The 13,362-nt window shown below is 38.0% G+C and overlaps 1 protein-coding gene and 1 long non-coding RNA gene across 2 annotated transcripts in view; both read right to left on the minus strand.

Moving 5' to 3' along the window:
* Positions 1 to 241: 241 nt before the first annotated feature.
* Positions 242 to 13,362, minus strand: part of saal1 (serum amyloid A-like 1) — a 33,106-nt gene continuing 19,985 nt past the window's right edge. The window contains exons 9-13 of the mRNA XM_034176329.1: positions 6,640 to 6,722; positions 6,306 to 6,488; positions 5,778 to 5,911; positions 1,424 to 1,516; positions 242 to 597 (exon numbers count right to left, since the gene is read on the minus strand). Of these exons, the coding sequence (XP_034032220.1) occupies positions 520 to 597; positions 1,424 to 1,516; positions 5,778 to 5,911; positions 6,306 to 6,488; positions 6,640 to 6,722 (571 nt within the window). The 3' untranslated portion in view covers positions 242 to 519. The remainder of the gene's footprint in view (positions 598 to 1,423; positions 1,517 to 5,777; positions 5,912 to 6,305; positions 6,489 to 6,639; positions 6,723 to 13,362) is intronic.
* Positions 7,287 to 12,334, minus strand: LOC117515666. Its single transcript, XR_004562205.1, has 2 exons — positions 12,190 to 12,334; positions 7,287 to 7,567 (listed from the first exon to the last, which is right to left on the minus strand). It is a non-coding gene; the product is annotated as an uncharacterized LOC117515666 (long non-coding RNA).

A 13,362-nucleotide genomic window follows, 5' to 3' on the forward strand; every position in this document is an offset into this window, starting at 1 on the left:
AAGGGCTACTGGACTTCTTTAAGTTTCTTGTTTAAGTCCAGTCGCCCTTTTTTAAGCTGCAGAGACGACTATGACCTGGATGACTGAGAACCTACACAGACACTCTAACAAAGTTAGACACTGAAGAAACTAAAGGTAAAATGTTTAATTACCAAAATTGACTCCGGTAGCGTCTCTCCTCAAATTTTGATCCCATTTTGACAGACACCCACATACCAGTAATTCAAGTCCCACACTGTCACTTGGTGGAGGTAACAGCCTTCTATGTATTTACTATACAATTAAATATAGAAAGTATAACAACTTTGAAAAAACATGTAACCAGTGTGGCAGTTTAAGTTTAACTTAATATCTGTACAAGTTCAGAATGAGAATTTGGAAAGAAAGGCAGAGTCTATGACAAACGGCCTCCAACACCACTGACGATGTGACTTCAGTGTTTCCTCTTGATGGAAACCCAAAGCAGGTTCTATGCAGTGGACGCTATAAAAAACTGTGCAAACAGTCTGGATGAACAGTTCAGACAGGAAACTTTTTCTTCATCACATCTGCCAATTCAGGATCAGTCTCTGACAAAACAGACTCCAGGTGTTGAAACTGCAGGAGATGAAGACAAGGGGGGTGGAAACAAAATGTTGATTTTCCACAGGAGCCGCTGGTGCGCAACATCAGGTTATCACACAATCAAAGCAGACACGCGCTCTAGAGCAGGGGTCACTGACCCTGCTCCTGGAGATCACCTGCAACCACAGCTGATTAGTCAAGTGTGGTGTTTCGCAACTCTTCAATGGCTGAGCAAACATGACTTAGTTAACTGGCAGTGGGTGGGGCAGGGAGAGATGAAAACGTGGGGCAGGTGACCTCCAGCATCAGGGTTGGTGACCCCTACGTACAGACAGAGACATTTCTGAGACAGCGGTATCACTGACACAGGTTTGCACACCTGATTATTCAACTACAAAAGATGGCATGTTGCACAGACATGAATTTTACAGAAGAAAAAACTCAATAGTTCAAAAATATAAAAGTGAATGAATAAATCAAATGTTTGCTTTAAATTTTAAAACAGAAAAACTTAAAACTGTCTTGAATAATATATAATATAATAATATATTTCCTCACCAAGAATTACCAAAATGTCACTGTTGGTATTACAATTTAATTGAGAAAAGCAGTAAAATGAAGAGATCTGTAAATAAACTCATAGACTGAATAGTTTGTTGATAACCATGTAGTGTTAAAAGTATAATAATTACTAGCAACGAGTAATGTGATTGATACATATGTGCATGTTTTTTGCTAATCATCTGGCAACAGTGCACACACGCATTCAGAAATTGAAGAGTATTTTTTTGTTCAATTATTACAGTACTTATTCATAATCAATATATTTTATTTAAAACACTTCTGAACAAGCACTTACTGAAGACTTAAACTTGGGAAGCAAACTGTCCACAGCTGTGAGACAAGTCTTCTCTGTCAGGTGGCCTTTCTTCACCAACTCTGCCACTACATCCTACGGAGGGGGGTGGGGGGGATAATGATATGATGATGCAGGGTTGATGATGAACCATCTCTGGTTAACGACAGGTGATGGCTCCACCCATCAGCTCTAACTGTCCATTAAGATCGTCTGGCATCTTTTTGTTAGTTGTTAACAGAACTGATGTTTTTTTTAACTTACCAATGTTTAAGAACTGAATTGTATAATCTGTACATTTTCAAGAAGCATAGGCCAACACAGTTTTATTAAACCAACATTTATCCAGGTTAACCATATGTCCAGTCAGTCTTAAACAAAAGAACAAAGCAACATAGTCGCTGTGCAGGTAACAGCGCCGCTCTTATTTCCCCCAATAAATACACTGAACAAAAATATAAATGCACCACTTTTGTTTTTGATTCCATTCTTCATGAGCCGAATTCAAAGATCTAAAACATTCTGTAAATACACAAAAGCCCCATTTCTCTCAAATATTGTTACAAATCTGTGTTACTGAGCACGTCTCTTTTGCTGAGATAATCCATCCCACCTCACAGGTGTGGCATATCAAGATGCTGATTAGACCACATATTGCACAGATGTGCCTTATGCTGGCCACAATAAATTGTGCATATGTACTGAACAGCAGTTCTGAGTCTTCGGCCTTCTTGGAGTCCCTGAATGGAGTCCTGTATGGGGTTCCAGTGGGGGACTCAATTGTTCAGCTGGGGGATGTCAACACACACGTGGGCAATGACAGAGACACGTGAGGCCTACTGAAACACGGATTTCCTACTGAAACATGGCGTACGCCAAAACCCACAAACTGTTGTACACAAAATGTATCAAAGTGTACATAACCATGTTCCGTTTGTGCATCCCATTCAACGTGGAATTGAGCGCATATGCAGATGTACCAAACTCCTCCCTTTCCATGCCCCTATTTAATATGCAAATTCATGTAAACAGGCCCTGACTGGGTGCTGGAAAGGAGGGTTTGGCCAATAGTCGAACCTCTGATTGAAGAGGAATGATGCGGGTTCCGTCCTGGTCGTGGAACAACCGACCAGCTCTTCACTCCCACAAGGATCTTGGAGGATGCCTGGGAGTATGCCCATCCAGTCTACATGTGTTTTGTGGACATGGAGAAGGCGTATGATCGGGTACCCCGGGAGATACTGTGGGAGGTGCTGCGGGAGTATGCAGTGAGGGGGTCCCTCTCAGGGCCATCCAATCTCTGTACGCGCAAAGCGAGAGCTGTATTCAGGTGCTTGGCAGTTGGACTCGTTTCCGGTGGGGGTTGGCCTCCACCAGGGCTGCGCCTCATCACCAATCCTGTTTGTGATATTCATGGAAAGGATATCGAGGCGTAGTTGGGGGGAGGAGGCTTTTCAGTTTGGTGGGCTTAGGGTCTCATCACTGCTTTTTGCAGTTGATGTGGTCTTGTTGGCTTCATCGGCTGGTGACCTCCAACACTTACTGGATCAGTTTGCAGCCGAGTGTGAAGCGGCTGGGATGAGGATCAGCACCTTTAAATCGGAGGACATGATTCCCAACGGGAAACCGATGGACTGCCTACTCCAGGTAGGGAATGAGGTCTTGCCCCAAGTGAAGGAGTTCAAGAACCTCAGGGTCTTGTTCATGAGTGAGGGGACAATGGAGCGTGAGCAGCCAAAATGGATTTCCTCAGGAGGATAGCTGGTGTCTCCCTTAGAGATAAGGTGAGGAGCTCAGATGATAAGCATGCCCCCTGGATGTTCCAGGCACATCCATCTGGGAGGCGATCTCAGGGAAGACCCGAGACTACGTGGAGAGATAATATCTCCACACTGGCCTGGGAACACCTCGGTATCCTGCAGTCAGAGGTGGTTAATGTGGCCCGGGAAAGGGAAGTTTGGGGTACCCTGCTGGAGCTGTTGCCCCTGCAACCCGATCCCAGGTAAGTGGTTAAAGATGAGTGAGGGAGTGAAAATTGAAAAGCCCGCTCCAGTACATCATTAAGGTTTGTTATATGCCTCTGTACAAATATACTTTATGCAGAGATTTTGCAAATGAGTTTCTGATCAGAGTGCATATATTCTTTAGGAACAAATAGCCGCAATATTTTATGGTAGATAACACTGGTCAACAATAACAAAATTTCTTGCATGGACTTTGAAAATTGATTTAGGGTAATTTTTCAATATGTTTCACTTACAGTGAGGAAAATAAGTATTTGAACATCCTGTGGTTTTGCAAGTTCTCCCACTTAGAAATCATGATGGGGTCTGAAATTTTCATCTTAGGTGCATGTCCACTGTGAGAGACATAATCTAAAAAAAATCACAAAGTATGATTTTTTAATAATTTATTTGTATGTTACTACTGCAAATAGGTATATGAACACCTACCAACCAGCAAGAATTCTGGATCACACAGACCTGTTAATTTTTCTTTAAGAAGCCCTCTTATTCTGCACTCTTTACCTGTATTAATTGCACCAGTTTGAACTTGATACCTGTATAAAAGACACCTGTTCACACAATCAATCACACTCCAACCTATCCACCATAGCCAAGACCAAAGAGCTGTCTAAGGACACCAGGGACAAAACTGTAGACCTGCACAAGGCTGGGATGGACTACAGGACAACAGGCAAGCAGCTTGGTAGAAGACAACAACTGTTATGATTATTTATTAGAAAGTGTAAGAAACACAAGTTGACTGTCAATCTCCCTCAGTCTGGGATTCCATGCAAGATCTCACTTTGTGGGGTAAAGATGATTCTGAGAAAGCTCAGAAATACACAGGAGGACCTGGTCAATGACCTGAAGAGAGCTGAGACCACAGTCACAAAGATTACATTAGTAACACATGATGTTCTCATGGTTTAAAATCCTGCAGGAGAGCAAGGTCCCCCTGCTCAAGCCAGCACATGTCCAGGCCCGTTTGAAGTTCACCAGCGACCATCTGGATGATCCAGAGGAGGCATGGGAGAAGGTCATGTGGTCAGATGAGACCAGAATAGAGCTTTTTGGAATCAACTCCACTTACCATGTTTAGAGGATGAGAACAACCCCAAGAAAACCATCCCAACCGTGAAGCATGGGGGTGGAAACATCATACTCTGGGGGTGCTCTTCTGCAAAGGGGACAGGATGACTGCACCGTATTGAAGGGACGATGGATGGGGTCATGTATTGCGAGATTTTGGCAAACAACCTCCTTCCCTCAGTAAGAGCATTGAAGATGGGTCATGGCTGGGTCTTCCAGCATGACAAAGACCCCAAACACACAGCCAGGGCAACTAAGGAGGGGCTCCGTAAGAAGCATTTCAAGGTCCTGGAGTGGCCTGGCCAGTCTCCAGACCTGAACTCAATAGAAAATCTTTGGAGGGAGCTGAAACTCCAAACCTGAAAGATTTGGAGAAGATCTGTATGGAGGAGTGGACTAAAATCCCTGCTGCAGTATGTGAAAACCTGGTGAAAAACTACAGGAAATGTTTGACCTCTATAATTGCAAACAAAGGCTACAAGTACTGTACCAAATATTAAGTTATTTTCACAGGTGTTCAAATACTTATTTGCAGCAGTAACATACAAATAAATTATTTAAAAAAATCATACATTGTGATTTCCGGATTTTTTTTTTTTTGATTATGTCTCTCACAGTGAATATGCACCTAAGATGAAAATTTCAGACCCCTCCATGATTTCTAAGTGGGAGAACTTGCAAAATCGCAGGGTGTTCAAATACTTATTTTCCTCACTGTATTTAGTATTTGCATACTGTGGTCAATAATGCTCAAAAAAGGGTGCAAGCATAAACATAGTTTTGGAAATACATTCTTAAGGGAGTAGCTGCCTTCCATTCCAAACATTAATCCATAATTGGGTGCTTAAACAAAATGTAAATTTTTTAACTTTCGGCATAAAATACACATTTTTTTTTTTAAGATTTTGTTTTCATATCTCAAAAATGTGATGCGACTGGTTCCGGTTTAGGGCACAATATAAATACCCCTCGTCAATTATGGACAACAAGACAACATCGGGTCATGGCAGAAGTTCATGACAGGTGCTACACCTCCTCTAGATAACCCTCTCAAGTTGGGAGAACGTGTCATCATCATAATCGCTTGTGAACTCGCTGAAGTGACGCCACCCACAACCTCACTAGCCATTGTTTACATAGCTTTGAAATGCCGTAACTCTGCTGGTGCCGCGGTGCATTCTGGGTAGCGCAGGGGGCCACCAGGGGGATTATGGGAAACATTAAAGCAGTGAATAACCCAATGAAGGTTCCTTTTGTCTCACCTTGGAAATATGACAGCAGATGTCTGCCAAGAACTCATCTGTGACCTCTGCCAGGATCTGGAGCTGTTCATCTTTAATCGTACAGTCACTGAGGGACTGAAGCACCCGCAAAACGGTCCCAATTAGGATGACACCTAGAAACATAAAAATAATAATTATATATACAGTACATGCATCTGAGCATTATGAACAAAGTCTCAATCAGAATATGGCTTACTCAAAATTTAAATGAGTACAAATAGAATGAAAATTAAAACAGCGGCAGAGCTATTAGAATTATACTAGTCTTACACAGTAAATCCTTCCATAAAATGTAATTGTTTACTCATTGTGTCTTATAGCATTTTGTATTTATGGAAGAAAACACTGACTACACTGTCATAACTGACATTGAAATTTCAATATTTTGTCAAACATCAGCACATCAGACACACACACACCACTGTGTCTGTGAAATGCAATGAAACAAAAGATGAACACTGCACCTGCAGCACTTAGAAAACACAGCCGAGCTGTTTGAGATCTTACTTGTGTCACTTCTGCTGAGCCACTGAGCCTGGCATATGTAAAGCGCCTGGAGCACTGCAAATGCCTGGACCAAAATGCCCTTCTGCTCTTGTAAGACAAGGGAAAGCTCATTTGGTTGGCAGAGGTCCTCACACAAAACCTCACAGACAAAGTCCCACACTGCTTTTCCAGATTCCGAGGCAGCTAGAAGAAAGCAAAGGAATAATGCCTTCTGGCCTTACTTATTTTTTATTTTTTTTAAATATAATCAATGTCTAAAATGCATTAAATTAACTCATACAGCTGTAATCATGTACCAAAGGATTAACTTTGTATCAAGCTGTGCAAAACTCACAAAAAATCTGAATGCCCTCATCTACAGTGGTGAGAAGCTGGAACACATGCAGGTAAACCTCTAATCCATCTGGACTCTCTGACCTGTGAAAGCAGTTTACCGGTGACAGTCATACACATCAAAATCAGTATTGTGTTTAAGAAATACTTTATTTGAATTCTGCTGTAGAAATAAGCACTAAATCATGGATGTTTATATAACCGAGCATGAAAACAATTCACTGCATAAATTAAATGGATAATCTTAAGGTTTAAAATAACTGTCAACGTGCATTTTTCTATACGGCAGTTGTTACAGATCGAAAAGATTACAAAAATGGTGTTTTACATTACAGTTAAGAAGAATTCACCAGTACCTGCAGTGTCTACACAGCATCATAAGTTCAGGTTGTCCCCCCCCAATATTAAAATATCGTGCTGTAAAATAGATTTTTTGTTGTTGTTTTATTTGTGGAAGTTAATCCACAACCATGAATGAAACGGCGATTCTGGGAGTTACAAATGCACAATATGCTCAAAATTTCGACAAACTAAAACTGCCTCTGAAAACTGAGACACTGAGCACAAACGGCTATAAATCCTAAATCTGGGAGCCGCAATAGGTGGCCCCCGAACTGTGTTCATTCATTATGTGTTTTGGTTTGGTCAGCATGTGTAAAAGTGGACAGTCATCTCCAAGTCAACGATGCACCAGTCTGTCAGTGTGAGAGCCACATTTTTTTTTTTTTAGCACTTTTGGAGCGGTTTGCTTATTGATAATGTGTTAGGGTTTTCACAGCATGCACCACTGTGGTCTGGAGTAGTGTGGCTTAATTGAGAGTGGCATCAACTCAGAACATGGCGCCATTTTGCTTCCAACTGCACTGAACTACTGAATGAACCTTTTATGTTTTCAACATTTTTTAAATCACTTAACCACATACAGAAACCTTTCACTGTTGTGGAAGGTTGTTGTGACCACCATCGGAAAGTCACTGAAATGACCGAAGCAAGTCTGGCGGTTAAAATGTTAATTGGAACATTGTTGTCGAGGTCCAGTCGCTTGTTGTGTGGCTGTTAAAATCTGCGGCTGTAGTGTGGCTGGTGTACTGCGGTCGTTGCTTGATTGGGGCGCTGCTACTAGCAATGATGCTGTTAGCAAGCGTCAAACATCTCAGGAGCTGTTGGATCCGTCGTTTTTGCTGTCGCTGGATATCATCGTTGGCGTTTATCAGCTGCCATCAGATCCAGGGGGCCGCTGTTGCTTTGGCCGGGAGATTTGCAGTGGTCATTTGCTGTTGGTCTGCTTCAAGGAGGTGTTCATATCGTGTAGGCCGGGTTTAGCGGCCTACCAAATCCTCGATTGCGGCTTGTTGATTTTCTTGCTGTCGGTGTTGGAGGTTCATCTTCAGGATCATCAGCTATGGCTCCAAAAAAAGGTACTTTGTTCTTGGAAGAAGAGCTTGAGGACATTAGGAAAATGTTAAATGAAATGTCAGCGCAAATGAAGCCCATTAAAGAAGTAACTGACCAATTAAAGATTATTTCGCAACAACAGAAGATTTTGGAATTAACCAAACAAGTGGTAGAATTACAAAGGGCTAATGAGGAGAAGGATAGAGTATTGAAATCTATGGAAAATCGAATTGCTGATCTAGAACAGCAGTCTAGGTCAAATGACCTTCTTATCACAGGATTGGATATTAAGCCTCGAAGTTATGCAAGAGCGGTGGCTCCAGGAGAGGAGCCCTCTGAAATGGACAACCTATCTGTAGAGGAACAGGTGATCTCTTTTTTGAAGGACAAAGGTATTGTAATAAATTCTGATGATATTGACAGTAGTTACCTTTTCCCGAGGAGAGGTCAAAATCGACCTAAAGTTACACTATTGAGGCTTAAAAACAGGAAACAGAAGATTGAAATCTTAAAACAAGCTAAGAACTTAAAAGGAACGAATGTATATATAAATGAATATTTGACCAAGAGAAATTCTGACATAGCAAGAAAGGCACGATTGTTAAGATACAGGCTACATGGACACTTAATTGTAAAGTTTATATTAAATTAAATGGAACTCCTGAACAAGCTAAAATCTTGTGGATTAAAGATGAAAATGATCTTGATGTGTTTAATTGATGTAAGTGTGATGAAATACTTAATAATGATATGTATTGGTTGATTGTGATGACGAAATAATCTTAATATAATTTAATGATCACGGTTAATAATCAGGTTACCTCTTTAAAGGAGCTTTGTTTGGAAACATTTGATCATAGTCATTTTGCCTCTCGCCATTGTGAATTTGAATCAGATCCAGATTTTTTCTTTAATGATAATATCGATCGACAATGTAATTATTTTACAGAAGAACAATTTAAGGACTATAAAATTAATGATGGAGATTTTTCAATAATACATTTTAATAGTAGAAGTCTTTCTCGGAATTTTTCAAGAATAAATGATTGTTTAGACACAATTAGCAGAAGTTTTTCAGTGATCGCTATATCTGAAACCTGGTTAACTAAGGATAATTATGATTTTGTGCAGTTGAATGGCTATCAATTGTTTTCTGTAAATCGATCGAACAGAAGAGGCGGTGGTGTGGCATTATATGTTAGGTCTGATTATGACTGTGAATTGGTTTATAATATGTCATTTACAATTGATAATATCATGGAATGTGTTACAGTTAAGATCACATCTATAAATTCAAATAATAGGATTGTTAGTTGTATATACAGAGCTCCTGGAGCAAATATTGATAATTTTGAAGAAGTAATTATGAATATGTATAATAAAATAAATAAGAATTCTCATTTATTTATCTGCGGTGACTTTAATATTGATTTTTTAAATCCTCATAATCATTCACAAACTATTTCATTTATTAATTCGTTATATTGCATGGGATTATTTCCGACCATCATTCATCCAAGTAGAATAACTTCGAATACTGCAACCCTTATTGATAATATTTTAACTAATGTTATAACTTGTAATCTTAATGCGGGAATATTGTTAAATGATATTAGTGATCATCTGCCTGTATTTACTGTCCTTGCATCTCAAGATCGAGTGCTCCAAAAGGATTGCAATAGAAGGAGTAGGAATGTAACACCAAGGACTGTTGATAATTTTAGGGAGGATTTATTATGTCAGAATTGGAATAATGTTTATTTTGAGGATGTTGATGAATCTTATGATGGGTTTATTTCTATTATTTCTAAGTTATATGATAAACATTGTCCTCTTGTAAATAAGTTAGATAATAATAGATTTAGTAATAAACCATGGATGTCTAAGGGTCTTCAGAGGGCATGTAAAAAGAAGAATCGATTGTATAAGCAATTCATTAAATTGAGAACAAATGAAGCTGAAAGTAAATATAAAATGTATAAGAACAAATTAATTCATATTATGAGCTCTAGTAAGAAAGAATATTACGGTGAGTTACTTGTTAAAAGCAAGAATAATATAAAAAATACATTGAATATATTAAATGATATAATTAAAAAGAATAAAAAAGGTAGAGATTATCCTTCTTATTTTCTTTTTAATAATACTGTGATAGATGATAATGTGATGATTGCTGATCATTTTAATGAATATTTTGTTAATGTAGGTAGAAATCTTGATACTAAGATTGATCCAATGAGTGATAAATTCATTGCAAATAAGATAATATTTAATAAAAATGTGTCAATGTTTGTTGGTGCAACGAATAAAAAAGAAATTATTGATTTGGTGCAGAACTCAAAAAGTAAGGAATCTACGGATTTTAATAATTTGGATATGGCTCTTTTGAAAAAAATTGTTGATTGTATTGTAAAACCTTTTACTTACATTTGTAATAAATCCTTAAGCTTAGGTAAATTCCCTTCACGAATGAAAATAGCCAAAGTAATTCCTTTATTTAAGTCTGGTGACAAACATATTTTTTCTAATTATAGACCTATTTCACTTTTACCTCAATTTTCAAAAATATTGGAGAAAATTTTTGTTAAAAGGTTAAATAATTATTTACTTAAGTATGAGATATTGTGTGAAGAGCAATATGGGTTTAGAAAATCTAGGACTACTTCACATGCACTGATGGATTTTGTGGAAAATATTGCGACTGCAGTTGATAATAAGCAATATACTGTAGGTGTTTTTTTTGATTTGCAGAAAGCATTTGATACTGTTAATTATGAAATTCTGAAAAATAAATTGGTGAAATATGGAATCAGAGGTTTAGCATATGATTGGATTGATAGTTATTTACATGGTCGGTATCAGTATGTTCAATATAATAGCATTGATTCTGAATTCAGGGAAATCACGTGTGGGGTGCCTCAAGGTTCGGTGTTAGGTCCTTTGTTATTTATTTTATATATAAATGATATTTGTTTGGTTTCACGGGTATTGAGGTGCATTCTTTTTGCTGATGATACGACTGTGTTTTGTAGCGGGGATAATCTTGAACAGCTTTTGGACATTATGGTTGATGAACTGGGGAAATTTATGGCTTGGTTTAATGCTAATAAATTGTCACTTCATCTTGGAAAATTAAATGCATGATTTTTGGAAATAAATTTATGTCCAAATGTAAAAATGTTACTATCAATAATATCGAAATACAGACAGTATCTGAGTATAAATTCTTAGGTGTTATAATTGATAATAGACTTTGTTGGAAACCCCATATAAATTATATAAAGTTAAAAATGTCCAAATCTATTGCTATTATGTATAGGGTTCGGGACATATTGTCCCAGGTTGGGTTACTTACATTATATCATGCTTTAATTGTACCATATATGATATATTGTATTAAACTTTGGGGTAATACCTATAAATCTAACACTAATCCTGTATTTCTTCTACAAAAACGTGCCATCAGAATTATTGGTAATATACATCATTTTGAGTCAACACATTCCATGTTTAGGAATTTAAATTTATTGAAATTTAGGGATTTAGTGGATTATATTCTGATACAAACTTTGTACAAAGCTAATAACCAGGCTTTGCCCTTTTATGTCCAGAACTTGTTTAAGAGTAGGGAATTGGGATATAGATTACGTGGTTGTATGGTATTTAAGAAGCCTCCTGTACGTACTAATGTTAAGGGGTTTTGTGCTTCAGTTAGAGGGGTGAAGATTTGGAATGAATGTCCTGTGGAAATTAAATTATGTGGTTCATTGGCCTGTTTTAAGAAGTGTTATAAAAAATTAATAATTTCTGGTTATAATAGTGGTGAATAATATATTTGTTTCTTTTTTGCCTTTGTATTTTGGTTTGTTAATAGTGCTACATTTGTATTGTGTGTGATTGTGTTTGCATTTAAATATTGTATGATGTACGGGGTGGGCGTTTATAAGCTTCTGCCCACACCCTTTCAGTTGCATTGTTGGGTTATTTGTTTATTTGTTTGAGTTTGTTTTATATGTTTAAATTTTTTGTGTTTTTTGACGTGTCTTATAAATTACAGACTCTGTTGCTGTTGTAGTTGCTGCAGTTGCTGCTGATGCTGCTGCTATTTCTGTCGCTGAATAAAAATAAATACATTCAAATTCAATTCAAAAGAAACACATCCAGATACAGATACTATCAAAATAAATATAAAAACAGTTAAGATATCAAATTTACATACATTTAAAATTTACAATGACTTATTTAATTAATTTGAAGCCTGATTTATGCAGCTAATTTATGCAAAACACAAACTGTGAAATCACAGCCTTTTGTGTCTGCTTTAACAGGTGCACGTCCAGGCTGCGGGTTTCAGTCTGAGCATGGTGTGAAAAAATAAATGGTCGGGTTTTTAATCAGGGAAATGACTCCGGTCCCACTTTCCTCAAATTGGCAAGTGTCAGAGTGCTGAACTTTAATTTGTACCTCTGTTACTTTGCACGTCCAAACTGCTCGGGGTGACGGGACATTTTATCTGATAAGAGCGGAAATCTGTTATATACATGGTTTATTACATGGAAAACAATACAAAAAATTGGGACTTTTTTGTCCGGTGACTGCGAATACCGGTTTATACGATGATGGTTTAGGTGAGATTTACTGTACGTGACTGAACAATAAATTTACCTCTCAAAACTTTGATGATGAACATGATGAACATGTGCAGAAAGGATTCTGTTCAGTAATAAAGGGTCATGTGGTCATGCGGTGTTCAAGGCACGGGGAAACCCACTAAAATTAACCTTATTTTGCAGGCGCCGTTATTGCCATACACTACTGCTACAGTACTTCGCCAGCAGTAGGAAACTAATGGATGAAAATGGCATGTTGCTAGTTCACCACTAAAAGAAAAGTGGACACTGAAAATCTACAATTCAAACCACCTGTTTGACCTACTACCCTCGGGCCGACGGTATAGGTCAATCAAAACTAGGACAAACATACTCAGGGACAGCTTTCTCCCCAGAGCAATCACTGCACTGAACAATAACAAACCACATTAATCACTTTTCAAACTTCTTGTGCAATATCTGTACCCATGTGTAATATTTTCCCCACGCAGTATCATTCCGCAGTTGTACATAATTCTCATTTTACATTTTACTTTTTGTCCACATTTTATTTTAGTTGTACATATATTTAAATAATTTATTTTGTTAAATTTCATTATCTTTTATTTGGCTAACAATTACTCTCACCCGGGAAAATCACCTTTTGGAGGTGCACTCAAAACTCGTTGCAATGTAAATTACAATGACAATAAAGGCGATTCTGATTCCGATTAATGGAC

The sequence above is a fragment of the Thalassophryne amazonica genome, chromosome 8 (genome assembly GCF_902500255.1).
Source record: "Thalassophryne amazonica chromosome 8, fThaAma1.1, whole genome shotgun sequence".
NCBI lineage: Eukaryota > Metazoa > Chordata > Actinopteri > Batrachoidiformes > Batrachoididae > Thalassophryne > Thalassophryne amazonica.